We start from the raw sequence: 17,375 nt of genomic DNA on the forward strand, positions 1-17,375 counted from the left end.
GCAATTTATAGCAATTGTATGAGTGACTTTCCCTATGTATGGAAAAATCCTTTTTTTATTTGCAAGAGAACAAGCAGGGAGGGAAGAACCAAAATACCTTCTGGCTCCAGCTAATTTCCAATATCTGAAATATGCTTCCAGTGAAAAATATGGTTTGCATCTCCTTCATATTTTCCTATTCTTAGGTACCTCCACATCTCCCACCCTTATCCTAATTTATCTACAGCTTTAAGTCTAAGTAAGAGTGCCTTGCTAGAAAGGGCTCGTGAGTTCTAAGTTAAACAGACTGAAAAATGGCTTTTCCTCTTACTAGAGCATTATCATCAAACAGATATAAGTGGAATTGGGCTTTTGCATGAATTTTCCTAAAAACTAAATTTTCATCATTTTATAAGCAAATTCTGGATATTTAAAATTAGCTGAAACCAGAAAGTATTGTGTCTCTTCCTTTACTCCTTTCACCATGTTAAATAAACAAGTCTTCTTAGGGGCATTTTAAAACTTAAAGTATGATATCAAATTTAAAACATGACAACTCTATTCTACAGTCAAGTCATTTAACATTTGTTCTTAAGTTTTCTATGGATTTAGACTTCTGCACTTTATATTATATAGCTTCACATTTAAATATGTATTGTAAAATAATATTGAGGATAATATACAAAATAACATACTTTTAATCATGAGTTTTAGAAGTCATTAGAGTAATATTTTGGCCAAAGACTCAATTAATATATAATACTCTCAGATTATTCTAAAGTGAGCCTTCATTTTCTAGTTTTTATATTGGAAACTAAACCCAGAAGTATTTTATCACTGAGTCATATTCCCACTCTCACCACCCCCCTTTTGGAAATGGTCTTGCTAAGTTGACAGGGCTGGCCTTGATCTTGTGATCCTCTTGCCTCGGCTTCCCAAGTTGCTGGGATTACAGTTATGTGCCACTCTGCCCTGCTCTAAAGTGTGCCATCTTAAATCTCCCAAAGTATTTTTTTGCACTTATAAAAGGCACTTGAAAGAAAGAAAGATGGATATACTATTATAAAACTCTCATATTACAAATTTGAGAATTTCCATTCATCTTTGTATCTAACAGAAAGTAAAAATTGTCTGATAATACCCAATGTTCTAAGCTCAATGGGCATTTTTATATTTTTAGTAAAAATACAAATTAGTGCAACATTTTTGGAGAGTCATTTGATAACTATCTAAATTAAATGTTCTAATGCTGTTCTTCAGCCATTCTACTTATAGGAATTTATTCTAAGATATATCTACACAAGCACACCAAGAGAGATGTACCAGAAGTTCACTGTAGCATCCTTTATAATAGTGATAAAGTTGGAACTGAGTTACAATATTAATTTTTAAAATACCATATACCCCCCAAAAAAGCTGACCAACGTATAGTTACCATCTCGTTCTCGTTCACTCTCAGGCCTTGCTCTGGGCCCTGTATCTGACCAGTCACCACGAAGTCTCAAACGCTTAACTGGAGGTTGTCGTAACTAAAAATTAACAATAAAAAGTTAAGTCTAAAAGAAAGCTCATTTGCTCTCAACTCCCCGTGTCCCTGTGCTGGGACATTTGCTCTCAAACCCCAGGCCTATGCATGCTAGGGAAATGCTTACCGCTGAGCTGTACCTCCCACCCTCAATTCACAAAGCATACTTTAAGTCTAACAGATTATTGCCGTCTTCTTACCTTCTTTATTCAGTATGGAAATGAGATGCCAAATCAAAATGAAACCCTGATATAAATGACATCAGTCTTTTGCAGTATTCATGATGGTAAACATCTGGTGATGCTGACAGTTTTTACTAAATCTCTTCAACCTAAAGTCTGAAGGTAACTTTGATATCATGTATGTGTGATTTCTACTCCTGCCTCCCTCACCTTCAAGCTGACAAAAGTAAGTGAACTGTGTGCCTCAGTCCTGCAGGTGAGTCTAGGTAAAGCACACTCACCCAACGACAGGAGCTACTGTTTTCACTTAGTCTCGACAACTCACTCTCCAATTCCACCAGCATCTATATCAAAGATGTTTCACTCCTCAACTTTCTACTCCAACTTGCTGCCCTCATTTTTGGATAATAACTTTTCCTTCTACTTCAGAAAAACATAAAGAAAGCCCTGTAGAAATATGTATCTATTTCCTTAGCTTAAGTCTATAAATTTGTCCTTTATCTACACCTTCATAACTACTTCAAACCTTCCCCAAGGTAAGGATCATTTACTCTGTTTAAGCCTAATCTCTCCACTTGTGCTTTTTATTTCTCCAAATCCTCAAACTCACTTCAATAATTATCCTCTCTATTCTACATCTGTATGTCTCCTTTCACCTTGTTCTCTCAAATACACAAAAACCCCCTCAATTTTATATTTCTCCCCAGCTAGAGTTCTTTTTCCTGCTTTTAACTCTACTCTGAAGCTTCTTGCGAAAAGTCTACATTCACTTCATCTACCATTCCTTCCTCAATACTGCAGTCAATGTTCCCACTGATTTCACTCTACCAAGATCACCAATGAAAGGATCACTCGGCAAGTTCACAGATCTATGATAAAAGTGATAACAATATGATTAATAATTAAGTGTCAGGTCAAATGGCACCTTTAAGTGACTACCTGACACGTTCATTGCACCTGACACATCTGAGAACTCCTTTAACTTCTACATTTCTTAACATTTACATTGCAACACAAGTCACGTACTATAATGCTCAACATTTTATAAAGTCTACAATCTGAATGTATATTCACAAAGGTGTGCAACTATTGTCACTATCTAATTCCAGAACATATTCATCATCCCAGAAAGAAACCTTATGCCCATTAGCAGCCAGTCCACACCTGTCAATTCAACTCAGCTCCTAGAAACTGCTAATCTACTTTCTCTTTCTATTGATTTGTGTATTCTGGACACTTCATATAATTGGAATCATACAACATAAGGTCTTGTGTACTTGGCTTCTTTCACTTAGCATAATGGTTCCAAGATTTTCTTTTTTCTTTTTTAAAAACACCTTTATTTTGTTTATTTATTTTTATGTGGTGCGGAGGATTGAACCCAGGGCCTTGCACGTGCTAGGCGAGTGCTCAACTGTTGAGCCACAACCCTAGCCCCCGCAAGGTTTCTGACACAATATTTCATTCACACTTATCAATATTTCATTCATTTCTATAGCTGAATAATATTCCATCCTATGGATATAACATATTTTGTTTATCCATTCATCAGCTGATAAGACATTGATATTTCCACTTAGTGGCTATTCTGAATAATGGTGCCATTATTCATGAATAATAAATAACCAATATGTATGTCACAGGATAACTCATTAATTTTTTAGGCACTACTAACCTTTTCCAAAGCAGCTACACTATTTTACCTTCCCACCAGTAGAGTATAAGGGCTCCAACCTCTTCCCATCCTCACCAACTTGTTATTGTTTGTCTTTTTTTTTTTTTTTCCCTTTTGGTTTTAGCTATCTTGATGTGTGTGAAGTGATGCCTGACTCTGGTTTTGATTTGCACTTCCTTGATAACTAGCTTTGCTGAATACCTCAGTATGTGCTCATCGGCCACTTACTTGTGTATTTTCTCTAGGGGAAAAAAAAAAAGTCTATTTAAATTCTTTACCCATTTTCGTAAAATTCTTTATACATTCTGGATTCTACAATCTAATCAGAGTTTTAATTTAGAAACATTTTCTCTCATTATGTACTCTCTTTATTTTTATTTTATTCTTTCAAATAACAGTCAAGGGCTGGGGATGTAGATCATTCATAGAACACTTGTCCAGCATGTGTTGGGCCCTGATATAATCGTTAGCACAAAGAAAAGAAAACAGACAAATAAATAAAATAACATTGATTCCCACCCCCCTCACGATTAAGGAGGTTTTATTTTAAAACCTTAGTGACAGCTTAATTGTAGATTTTCTGATTTCTCCTGGACACCAAACCAAGCAACAAGAATGGGGTGAAGTGGATTGCTAACATCTCCAGCAAATGAGACAAAAAAAAAGTACATCCCACAAAAGCCACATCATGTGAAAGTATGGCAAAGAACGACTGAAAAATCATAAAATCTACACAGGAGACTTCAGGTTTATCTAGAACAGGGGAAGATCAGTGTGGCAACAGTCCAAAAGCTCAATTATTCCGAAAAGAAGGCCTCACCCTTTGGAAGAACTATATGTAGAATATGCAAGCAAAGGACCAACATTATAATTTATTTTTGGAACAAAATCTTTTTTTTTTTTTGCATTACAAGAACAAAATCTTTTTTTAAAACATAGTTTTTGGTTGTTGATGGACCTTTATTTTATTTGTATGTGGTGCTGAGAATCGAACCCAGTGCCTCACACATGCTAGGCAAGTACTCTTCCACTCAGCTACAACCCTAGCCCTAGAACAAAATCTTTTCAAATTAAAAATAACAAGTCTGATATGGAGAAGAATATGCAAAATAACCTAGTCAAGAGGACTGAAATGGCACAACATTTATTCAGTCAGTAAACAAATATTTTTGATCACCTTTTATGTACTATTATAGATGTTAGAAAATTTACTGTTATAGATCTTGGAGCGAGTACTATTCCAGGGCCGGGGATGTGGCTCAAGCAGTAGCGCGCTCGCCTGGTGTGCCTGCGGCCCGGGTTCGATCCTCAGCACCACATACAAACAAAGATGTTGCGTCCGCAGATAACTAAAAAATAAATATTAAAAATCTCTCTCTCTCTCTCTCTCTCTCTCTTTAAAAAAAAAAAAAAAAGAGTACTATTCCAGATCCAGAAAAAAAACAATGAATAAAATAGAAAAAAATTCCCATTGTCATAGAATTTACTCTCCTCTTGAGCAGATTATGACCCCTAAGAAGATGGTCACAGCAAAGACCTGATAAACACAGAGGTTTGGAAAACCCAGGTATGTGGGAAGGAGCATTTCAGGGAGAGCAAATACCAAAGCGCAAAGGCAGAAGCATGCTCAGCCTGTCTGCTGCTAAGTAGGTGGATGTGGGTAGAGCCAAGATCAATAAGAGCAGAAATGTGCACTTTTAATATAAGGTCTTAAAGGACCTCAGCGTGGCTTTGCTGGGAGATGGGGAGCCACTGGCACACTGATCAGAAAAGCAACACAACATGGCCCATGTCTCAAAGATCACGAGGCTGCTGTGTAACTAAAGGACCGTGCAGGTGAAAGTAGAAAGACTGGTTAGAAAGCCACACAAATGATGGAGGAAAAAGACTTTCATGCCTGTCATCATGGCAGTAATGTGGTTGGGACGGTAAGCAGTAGTCCTCTGGGATATATTTTCAGAGAAAGGTTGCCAATAACAGGAGAAAAGGAGAGAATGGATTCAAAAAAGAAGTTCATCAGGCAGGGAAATGCCAAAAAGATACTGGAGGAAAAGAAGAAAGACGATAAAAAGAAAAAATGCAAAAATAAAACTGAGGGAAAAAAATACAAAATATAAAATTCTTAGAAGGCATGAGGAAATAAAGAGGCCCCAACAAATTAAGAAATACACAAATATATGGAAACAAAGGAAAACAAATCAGAAACTATTATTCATGCTTTAAAAACTGCCTTTACTCATGTTTTCACTCAATTATTTTCTCCCTTTTTCTTCTTTTACAGAACATAGTAGTTGTAAATACAATTTTACTATTTGAGTTTTAGAATTCAATTTCTTATGTATTTATTTATATGCATACTTCACTGGATAACAAACTCCCTGGGTAAGGGCCATGCCTACGCAGTCCTCCTTAATTCTCCAGAGTAGAATGTAGAACTTGTGTACAGTAGGCACCCAATAAACCTTTGGTGAGGTAAGAATAGTTGGTCTCAATACTGCTGTCAGGGTTTAGTATAAAATTTGAAATTAACAGGAAGAATCATTAATTCTGTCTATATACATCCTCTAATCATTTACTTTGTTATAAGTAGGATTGGTTTTTTTATAATTTTACTCCAATTTTAGAATTGTTTTTCTTATTTAGTTAATTCAACAAAGACTACTGAGAAAAACATGTTGAGGAAAAGAACCTGTTCATGACTCAGCACCACTCACTCACTCTGATGACACAAGTATCTTCAGGCCAAGGACTCTGGCAGTCGAGCTGGTTGGCCCACTTACAGATCTGTGCACTTCCAACTCTCCAGTCATCTTACAGGTGCAAAGCTGGACTGTAACTTACCCACATATTGCAAGGGGAAAGTTAGAAGCAACAACAGAATGACAAGGCAGATTCTGTGTTTTCAACAAGTCCAATAAACTCATAAATAACTTTCATTAGCCATCATACATACCCTCCTTCTTTGTCAACTTTCTAATTCACACAATGCACTTTCACATTTAAAATCCTAAAACAGATTTATAAAGAAATTAGAAAAACTGAGTTTAGCTGGGCACGGTGGTGCATGCTTGTAATCCCAGGGACTCAGGAGGCCAAGGCAGGAGGATTCAGAGATCAAACCCAGCCTCAGAAATTTAGTAAGGCCCTAAGCAACTCAGTGAGACCGCTCTCTAATAAAATATATAAAAGGGCTGGGATATGATTTGGTGGTTAAGTACTCCTGGGTTCAATCCCTGGTGCAAACAACAATAACACTGAGTTTAGTTTTGCATCTCATAGGAATTGCAAAATTGCTACTGTTCAGTAACCTTTAAAATATGTTCCTAATGGGCACTGTGACAATACCTAAATCACTACTGATAAAAATCAATGTTTATTTCAAAAGACATTCACCAGTCAAACTATAGGGTGAATAGTTGGGACGTTATAAAATACAAAATCCAAAGTGAAAAACAATATATGGAAAGAAATTTAACAAGGTTAAAGAAAACAATTTTATTTTTTAAAACGATTTCTTTTTTTTTTTTTTTTTTTAATGGACACAATATCATTATTTTTTAATTTTTTTTTTTTTTTTTTAATGTGGTGCTGAGGATGGAACCCAGGGCCTCACGCATGTGAGGCAAGCACTCTACCACCAAGCTACAACCCCAGCCCTTTTCATGTTTGAGACAGATTCTCACCAAGTTGTCCAGGCTGGCCTCATTCTCCCAAGTCACCAGGAAGACAGGTATGCAACACATTTCCTGGCTTAAATATTTTATTAAAAAAAAAAAAAAAAAAAAAAACTTTTCTCTAGAGTCACCTTCGCATTCATTAGCCCTGTGCTTTCAGGTGTGTTTTGTGTTCTTGTTCCCTAAACCCAAAGTGCCTTATAAGTGATCCATGTATATATGTATGCACGTATGTTTGTGTGTATATATTCGGCTTTTAGGCCTCAGAAATAACACAATCAGTATTTTCTTAACTGAATAAAGAATATGGTTTTGAGCAAACCTACCTCTTCACGTCTCTCTTCTGCAGAAGGAGTTTTAAGTTCTCGTGCTGTATCATCTTTTGGGTCAAAAAGATATATGTAGTCTGAAGAGTAACTAACGAGAATCTCTTGACCATCTTCACTGTAACACAGAGATGTCACTCTGCAGGACTTATTATTAAGATGGGAAGGAATAAAACGGGCAACCATTCCAGTAGTCCCTCGACCTGCATAATTCCCTAAGAAAAGAGGGTGTTATTTAAAACTCTTAACCTGAATTATGTGATTTACTGTAGCCATATAAATCTAAAGCTATCACATTTATTATCTAGAATAGGGTTGCTTTTTCAAGAGTTTATAACAAAAAAAGAATACCATATAAAGATAACATCTACAAAAAAATTCATGATTATCTGGAATTCCAAATCATACAAATGTTCTGTTTAAATATCAGTTATTTAATAAATTTGTTCATGATCATGGTTATACAAAGTCATCTTCCAAAAATTCCCCTCAAACTAAAATAACATAAATTCTACAACAGGAAAATTACTTTCCTCTAGTAGCATATTAAGTAGCTTATGATTCCAATTTTAACAACTTCAGTAGCCTTTAATACAATTCGGTATGACAGGGAGGGACAACTGGTACTTTGTGGCCTAGAGGTCCAGGAATACTGACTTCCAAGAACCCCACAAAGCTATGTAAACGTGCACAATCAAGTGCTGTCCTGCTCAAAATTGTCAGTTGTTTCCCATCTGTTAAGAACAATAATTAGGGGCTGGGACTGTGGCTTTATTTTAATAAAATAAAGGTACTGTGTCCAACTATAACTAAATAATAATAATAATAATACCTACCATTTCATATTCTGTTACTACTACTGTTTCCCCCAAATATGCCTACCCACACTGACAGGACATAGTTCAAAACAGGAGAACTCTCATCTAATATTCCCATTTCATAATCTATTAATACTAGCATCATTGTGCTGACATAGTCTTGCTGTCACCAGAAGTCTGTCAACATCAAACTTCTCCTGGTGGAGTACTTCACCACCTTCCATGAGTATGTAATGGAGTCAAAAGCAAACAAACAAACCCAAATAAATCTGCCCATGATGTTAAAAAAAAAAGACACTCTTGGTTTCTGCCCAAGGACAACTTTATTTTTCACACAGTTTAAAACATGTGAATATATGTGTGTGTGTGTGTGTGTGTGTGTGTGTATGTGTGTGTGTATTTGATACTCATGTTTATGTATGTATATGCTTAAAACTAATTCTGGCCTTCCTTTATTGAGAAAATGCTAATGGAATTTGGCTTTCAATTGTTTATTCTAGTAGTGGTCTGATATCATGCTGGATGAGGAGAAAAAGCACTGGATTAGCCAAGCGCAGTGGTGCACGCCTAAAATCCCAGTGGCTCAGGAGGCTGAGTCAGGAGGATTGCGAGGTCAAAGCCAGCCTCAGCAAAAGCGAGGCACTAAGCAACTAATTGAGACCCTGTCTCTCAATAAAATACAAAATGGGGCAGGGGATGGGGCTCAATGGTTGAGTGCCCCTGTGTTCACTTCCCAGCACCAAAACAACAACAAAAGAATGCTGCAGCATCACTAATAGTACTTGAAGATAGGTAGGCAAAAATGTATGCTATACAATAATAAATACCCAAGTCACTCATCTTTCTTTTACCCTACTATGTTTAACATGAGTCCTCTTGACTGAAAAACAGCAGAGTACTCCTAAAATTCATGTTTACCCAGAACCTCAGAATGTAATCTTTTTTGCAAACAGGGTCTTGGTTGATGTAATTACATGACATGAATTATACTGGATTAGACAGACCCTAAATTCAATGTGGCTCATGTCCTAAAAAAAGGGAAACCTGGACACAGAAAACAGAGGAGAATAGAATGAATGTAAAGATGGAAACTGAGACTGAAGTGATACACCCAACAAACCAAGCAATGCCAAGAATTGGCAGCAATCACCAGAATCTAGAGGGGGGGAGGCATGAACAGATTTTTCCTGAGTCTTCAAGAGAAACAAAACATGAGACATCTTGATTCTAGATGTCCAGCTTCCAAAAATGTAAGACGATAAATTTCTTTTAAGAGACTCATTATATGGTGATTTATTATGGCATTTTTGGGAAACTAATACATAAAGTGTTAAAGAATTTTTTTTTAAATGAAACTAAAAGTATCATCCCCAAAGGGTCTTAAAAACTTGATGCTTTTTTAGAAACACAATAATCTATATTATTTAACTATGTTGTATTTCTTGAAAGTTTATAACAAAAACTTTTAATGGAAAATTTCATAAAGATTTGTTCTTTGAAATGACAGTCCTTTATATTCTCTATAATCCCCCTACCTGTGGCTCTTGTGCCCAGCATTCGTCGATCATATATTCGTACTGAGCTATCCGAACAGCCAACAGCAAGATAATATGGTACTGGTGGACAAATAGCTACAGATGTGGCAGCACGGCGACAGTTAATTAAAATGTCCTAAAAAAGATAAGACAATATCCAATACATATAGCTACACAGTAACAATGATACCATATTTAAAACATTTTCCCCTTAAATAAGAAAATAACTTTTCTCAGAAGTTCTAATAAAACCAGCAAAACAAAAAGAGGGGAAAGAGGTTTCCTTTTAATATATTTCTTAGGTTTCTATTAAAAATTACTTTCTAAACACTTGTCCTATATGAAACCCCCCAAAAATAGTCAGTATTCCTTTTTAACAGTTTATGAATCTAAAGATCACTTTTTTCTTTACAGCTTGATAAGCAATTCCAAAACTGATTGACAGTACTGTAAAAACAATCAAAATAATAACAGAGAACACTAACCTTAGATTTTAAAAAACTATCACTATTTGAGTAATACAAAATATATTGGGAAGAGGGCAAATTAAAATTAGCTCAAATATACAAAACACTAAGCAATGACATCAGATCATCAGCTGTTACAAAGAGAATAATTCAAGAAATTTACATTACTATAATTGAAACCCCTTCTTCAAAGCTAGCTATATTTCATATGATAATAATACTTATCTGATGTGCCTGCTAAACATTCCCATGCTCATGAACAATAAGCATGGATTTATAAATGTAAAATATTCATACACTACCTAGTAATGGATGGCTGAGCCATTAATACCATTAGAAATGCCTGGTCCACTTGAGAGTAAAGGTAGAAGTATGATCTGCTTTGCTTTTGTCTGAGAAGTGTTCATGATTACATGAAACTCATAATATTTAACTATAATCCATTGCTTATAAAATACAACAAAATATTCTGAATTGATTTTAAATTTCCAAAGTTTTCTCAAGTGGTAAAAATCTTTTCTCCATACCAGCTGAAAACTGAAACAGCACATGAATAAATACAAACCCTTCTATAGTAAGATAGACCTTACTATAAAGGAACTTCTTACATCTATAGATGCATTAGAAAATATAAGTGCCACCACCTTAAAAATGTGTGTGTAAGGTACACTGTTGATTTCATATTACTTCGGCTAATGACTCTAGCTCTTTACTCTATTCAGGATAGCCACACTTTGTTAATTTACCTTAAACTTTGCTTATTAACCTCAAAATATTATTACCCAGAAGAGATTTACCAGTGCCTTTCCTAATTCTAAGTTGTTAGTAGTTAATTCCTCTGGTTATTCTATTTCATGAAAATTTGGTTTAGAAAAGCACAACTAAATCCTCCTATAATAAAGTTTAAAAGAACTTGAAATAATAGATTTTAGTATCAAGCACATTTTTAAGAAACAGGTATTGCAAATGCTCCCACAGTCTGATATGTTAAGCTGAATTCTGCCTCCAGTTCCTATTTGCTTATGTATGTTTATGCAAAAATACACACATGCATATATGAAACCAAAACTGATTAAAATTTGTATATTTAAGATTTTTTCAATTTCTACTTCTTGTTTTCTATTATATTTTTCAAATACATTAACAATCTTTTCATTCCTAAACCATATTAACTACGGTAACTTGTTCAGTTAGCAACACTTAATTGTATTACTAGTATTCTTGTTTTTGTTAACTTTCAGTAAACAGAAACTGCGTAACACTTTTTATTTTCATTTACTTCTTCAAAACAATCAACGGCTAGGGATGCGGTTCAGTGGTAGAGTAAGTACTTGGCTAGCATGAACAAGGCCCAGGATTAAATTCCCAGTATTGGAAGGAGGGGGGGAAAAAATCCAAGAAAAAGCTATAGTGCTCTAACTAATGCTTGACAAATAACAACACTTGGAGTTAACAGTGTGGGCCAAAAGACTGAATGACTTCTCAGAGCTTATATAAGTTTAAAATAGTACTAAAAAGTCAAATATTGAAAATAATGCTATATCTTTTAGAGAAGTGAGCTAAATTTGAATGAACATGTTGACAGACTTTTTTCTTTCAAAAAAATAACATAAGGGTGGAGGATGGGAAAGGCAGCGGAGCACAACAGACACTAGTATGGCAATTTGTAAATCAATGGATGTGTAACTGATGTGATTCTGCAATCTGTGTATGGGGTGAAGGTGGGAGTTCATAACCCACTTGAATCAAAGTGTGGAATATGATATGTCAAGAAATTTGTAATGTTTTGAACAACCCACAATAAAAAATTAAAAAATAAAAAAAATAAAAAAAAAATAACATAATTCTTGTTTTAAAAGATTGGGGGGTGGAGGGAAAATACTGAACTTACATAAGCTTTTATCACTGGTATTTTGATTAACCAAAATGGTCTACATGAGTAAATCAGAGATACTGACAAATTCTCCAAGTTTCAATACTAGAGTATATGCTAAATAATTATACAAATTGTCACACACACACACACACACACACACACACACACACCAGGGATGAACCCAGGGGTGCTTAACCACTGAGCAACATTTCCAGCCCTTTTTATTTCTTATTTTGTGGTAGGGCTTGCTAAGTTACCTAGGGCCTTGCTAAATTTCTGAAGGTGGCTTTGGACCTGCAATCCTACTGCATCAGCCTCCTGAGCCACTGGGATTACAGGCATGCCCCACAAAGTCCAGTTAACAGATATACTTAAAAAATATGCAGTTAAAATATAAGTTCTTCAACTTCATTAAAAATACCTTATTTAAGAAATTTTATGATTGAAGATGTTAGAGAAATGTTTGAAAGTTCACCCTGAATCACCCAAAGATAAATTATTGTGCAAATGTAATTATAACCATAACTTTTCTTCATCATTTCTACAAAAACTGGATTCTTACATCTTTGCAATCTTCTTTTGTGCAGCTAGTTTTGATGCGTGTGTCAAACCACCTAACAGTTCCGTCTTCACCACAAGACAGGAAAGTGTAAGGGTCATTGGGTACAGTCATGATCTGAAGACAGAAATGGAAGTACAGAAAACCTTATTGAACATTGAAACAGGTGGCTTCAAAACATACTGCTATTATTTCATGAAACAATTAAGTTAAAAGCATTAAGTTAAAATTCATTCATTTTAACTAATTATGACTTACCTACACCATGAATCAGAATAATACACTTTAGACAGAAAGTTAATATTATAAGCTTTTATCAACTTTGATAATAATCTCCAGCTTCAAAGATTCTCCACTAGCTAACTAGTTCAAACAATTCCAAAACTAATTTTTATGTCTTTTTCTAATAAAATTATCATTATATTATAAGTATATGATAAATGTTCTCTCTGATGCTAAAAAAATTACTGGGGAATGCTGAAATGATTAACGCTGATAAACTGAACTCTCAAAAAGAATCTTACATAGTGTGACAGTTACACAACAACATTAATGGCACTGTACTATACACAAAATATGGCTACCATGAAGAATTTTATATTATATGTATTTCACTACAATAAAAACATTTTCAAAAAGTTAAGAATAATTTAGATGTTCCTGTAACCACTTCTAACTTAGCTATGACAATAATGTAAGTTAATGTCCTCTGTGAAGTCTAGCAGAAAATTCCCCTTTCCCTCCATATCTAGAAATACATACTATCAATCTTGGGTATTTAGCATTCCCATACATGGAAGATATTTTTCTGTTTTTAAACACTGTGTACACAAAAAAGTGTTAAACTCATTCATGCATCAAAAATACAAATTAGCACCACCTGGAAATACTACAACATACCACCAGTACAGCCAAAATGAAAGAGACAGATAATACTCAGTATTGATGTGTATATGGAGAAACTGGAAAAATAAACACTGTTAATGGAAGTACAAAAGGGTTCAGACACAAAGGGTACAGAAATAAATACACACACACACACACACAGAATGGAAAACCATATGTCAATATCAATTAAAGGTTGTTCATATGCCTCTCCTGTAACCTAGCAATTCCACTAAAAATAAACGTCTGCACAGAGCCACTTAAAGATATGCACTAGAATGTTCATAGTAACACTGTTCAAATTACTCAAATGATTGAAACAAACTGAATTATCCAACAACAGAATGGGAACAGTAACTATAATCTACTTCTAAAATAAAATACTACATAAGCAATAAAAATGAACAAATCTGGGCTGGGGATATAGCTCAGTTGGTAGATTGCTTGCCTTGCATGCACAAGACACTGGGTTCAATCCCTAGCACCATTAAAAAAAAAAAAAACCCAAAAACTAAAAAAACAAATCATCACTATCATCATCAACAAGGATGAATCTCAAAGCTTTGTGAAAGAAGCCGGACACAAAAATAACAGTTTTTTAAACAACAGAGCCAGAAATGGGATGCGGCTCAGTGGCAGAATGTCTGCCTAACATGCATGATACTCAAGTTCAATCCCATGCACCAAGAGAAAAAGGAAAAAGGCCAAAAAAAAAAAAAAAAAGAAAATGAAAGAAAGAAAAAAACCATCCTGTTTTTATTTCTATAAAGATCAAAAACAGAAAAACAAAGGTGTGTTAAAACTTAAAAATTTAGAGGTTTAGAGGTCAGGATGAGGGGGCTTCTGGCATGCTACATGTTCTACAGTTCTAGGTGACAGTTACATGAACAGATTTGTTTTGTGATAATTCAAATTCACTGAGCAATACATTTCGATTTTTTTTTTTAATTTTCTTTTTTTTTAGGGCTGGGGCTGTGGCTCAGTGGCAGAGCACTTGCCTAGCATGTGTGAAGAGTTCAATCGTTAGTACTGCATAAAAATTAACAAAGGTATTTTGTCCATACATAACTACAAAAAAAATTTTTTTAAATATTTTTTTAGGTGTTGATGGACCTTTTTTAAATTTATTTCTATGCAGTGCTGAGAGTCAAACCCAGTGCTTCACACATGCTAGGCAAGTGCTCTACCACTGAGCCACAACTCCAGCCCCCTATATTTAGGATTTATGTGCCTTTTCTCAATGTGTTTTTTTTAATAAACAGATACAACATTTTTTATACCTTTAGTTTTTTTATTCATTTTTATGTGGTGCTGAGAATCAAACCCAGTGCCTCACACATGCTAGGCAAGCCCTCTACCACTGAGCTACAACCACAGCCCCTCAATTTCAAAAATTCAGAACAATGAATAGAAGAAGATCTAATATACAGCTAATCAAAATTCCAGCACAAAGTAAATAAAATAATGAAGAAGTAATGACCAAAGACTTATTATTGACTACAATATGACATGAGAACATCAATAAATCCCTAGTATGGGGGGAAAATTCCATACTAAGATACAATGTTGTGACATACAAAAGAACTAGCCCAAAAAAAAAAGAACTGAAAATTCTTAAAAAAATAAGAGAGAGAGAGAGAGAACGAACACCTATAAAGGACTGAAAGCTAACTTTGTGACCTCAAACAATGAAACTCAGAACACTAAGGCTATCACCTGGAACAGAATAACATCAAACAAAGGCTGTACTTGGAAAAGCTGCCTTTCAAGAGCTGGTATTGGGGGTGAGGAGGAGAAAGAGGACATTTTCCAACAAATAACAGAAAAGAAAAGGAAATTAAAATCATTTTTTATCAAAAAAGTACCAGTAAAGGTACTGCCAAATGGTTTACTTTAAAGAACAAAAAGATCAGGAATGATGAGTCAAAGGTATTTATCTTGTAAATACAAAGGTAAACCTAAACACTGACTAGTGAACAATGATACTGTCTACTTCATGAAAGAGAACAGAATATAACCAAGTTCTGAACAACATAATTATTTAAAATTAAATAAGAGCTATTTTACAGTCCTTCATTTAGGAGAAAGTATGAAGATACTGACTTTAGGCTTTGTCAAATATTCCTGTGAAACCAAACGAGGCAACCTCCAGAATAAAAGACACGCATGTCCACCTTCTAAGCAAGTAGCAGAACAAAACAGACACTTTGAAAAGTGGATGAAAAAAGGAGATGCCATCAATAGAGGAAAACTGGAAAACACACACAGAGTAGGGGTGTGGCTCAGTGGTAGAGTACTTGCCCAGAACATGCAAGGCCCTGTGTTCAAGTCCCAGCCCCACAAAAACAAAACAAAACCCAAACAATAAGACACATAAATAGACCCAAATGTATCAGTATTCACCATAATTTTAAGTTGACTAAAATTTCCAAAGATGGGTCAAAATTTTGAGAATGGGTAAAAAACAATACCCAGTTCCCTGTTATTGATATAAGCAGACACCAAAACATAATATAAAAGAACTGAAATTCAAATGATGGAAAACAATTAACAGGTTAATTGTTTTTGATATAAAGAAATCAGAAGCAAACATTTTAAAAGTGCACTAGGTGCTGTGAGTGATATTTCTGAACTAAATTAAGAAGTATAAACTGAGTCATAAATCACTCTACCTCATTCAGTTCAGCTCAAGGTTTGAGTTTATAAATAGATATTCCACAAATCTCTCCCTCTTTTTTTTTTTCTTTTTTGGCCTACTAGTATTTCTTCTAATGTGAAAATTTGATAAATTCTACGATCTTGATATATAGTTCTCTGAATTCCAGGATTTCATGTGTTTGAATTTAATCCCCATTCTGAGTAGTAAGAGGGTAGAAATTTAGTTCCAACCATGACTGTTAGAGGTAGAGGTATTGAAGAGGTATAAATGGGATTAGATCAGGCCATTAAGATGCAACCCCGATTGAGTGCTGGTGGTTTTATAAGACCACAATACCCATGCACATATGTGTATGCAGGTGTTCCCTGTCTACTGCCATATGATAACCTGCAGTGCCTCAGGACTCTGCCAGAAAGGCAGTGCCTCAGGACTCTGCCAGAAAGGCAGCACCTCCAAATATACACCCATCAGTCAAGTAAAATTCTTTTCTTTATAATCTACCCAGTGTTATTAGCAACAGAAACAAATGTACACAGTAAGTTTGCTACTAATGACTTTACAAAAGCACATGATAAAAGTATTTGAGAGGTTAAAACCTAATGCAGAGCCATGTAGCGCAGTAACAGAGGCAACCTTAAAGTGCTGGCATCTGTTTCCTTAAAGTATGTTTGCTCAAGCAATTACAAACCATCTCATAAGAGTATTACGTGCATCTTATTTCTTAACTTTATCCACAAGTCTATCAAGATAAATTTTCTCAAATGCTTGCTGAATTCTAATCTATCATGAATATGTACCTATATATACACATCTATGTGTATATACATGCACACACATCTCACATTCTTATTCAAAAACATAACATTTCCACAGATAGAATGGATATCCTAACACTGTACCTCATATGTAGTTCCATAATGGCATGTAAACTGGCACTGTCTGTTGGTTTCTGCATCTTGCTCAACATTTGTATAAAATATTACTCCATCTCCAGAACAGGATACAATCTGCTTATCATTTGTGCATGGTAAGAACTTTGCACTAAATATATTTGCTCGATGCCCTGAACGAATTGTCGTCAAAACCTAAAACACACAGAGAAAGTAGTTGTAATTAATTTTTCCTAGGAAGAAATTCATATTTAATATAATCACAAGTAATAAATTCTCATTAACATTCTCATCTCAACAAAAGATTATCCTTTAATTCCCAACT

General features: G+C 34.8%; 1 protein-coding gene across 7 annotated transcripts in view; it reads right to left on the bottom strand.

The window, feature by feature from the left end:
* Positions 1-17,375, bottom strand: part of Dcaf6 (DDB1 and CUL4 associated factor 6) — a 110,952-nt gene that overhangs the window by 60,218 nt on the left and 33,359 nt on the right. For all 7 annotated transcript variants that reach the window (XM_071600347.1, XM_071600343.1, XM_071600345.1 and 4 more), the window contains exons 4-8: positions 17,060-17,245; positions 12,620-12,733; positions 9,715-9,850; positions 7,362-7,576; positions 1,415-1,508 (exon numbers count right to left, since the gene is read on the bottom strand). In XM_071600347.1, the coding sequence (XP_071456448.1) occupies positions 1,415-1,508; positions 7,362-7,576; positions 9,715-9,850; positions 12,620-12,730 (556 nt within the window). In that variant the 5' untranslated portion in view covers positions 12,731-12,733; positions 17,060-17,245. The remainder of the gene's footprint in view (positions 1-1,414; positions 1,509-7,361; positions 7,577-9,714; positions 9,851-12,619; positions 12,734-17,059; positions 17,246-17,375) is intronic.

The sequence above is a fragment of the Marmota flaviventris genome, chromosome 12 (assembly GCF_047511675.1).
Source record: "Marmota flaviventris isolate mMarFla1 chromosome 12, mMarFla1.hap1, whole genome shotgun sequence".
NCBI lineage: Eukaryota > Metazoa > Chordata > Mammalia > Rodentia > Sciuridae > Marmota > Marmota flaviventris.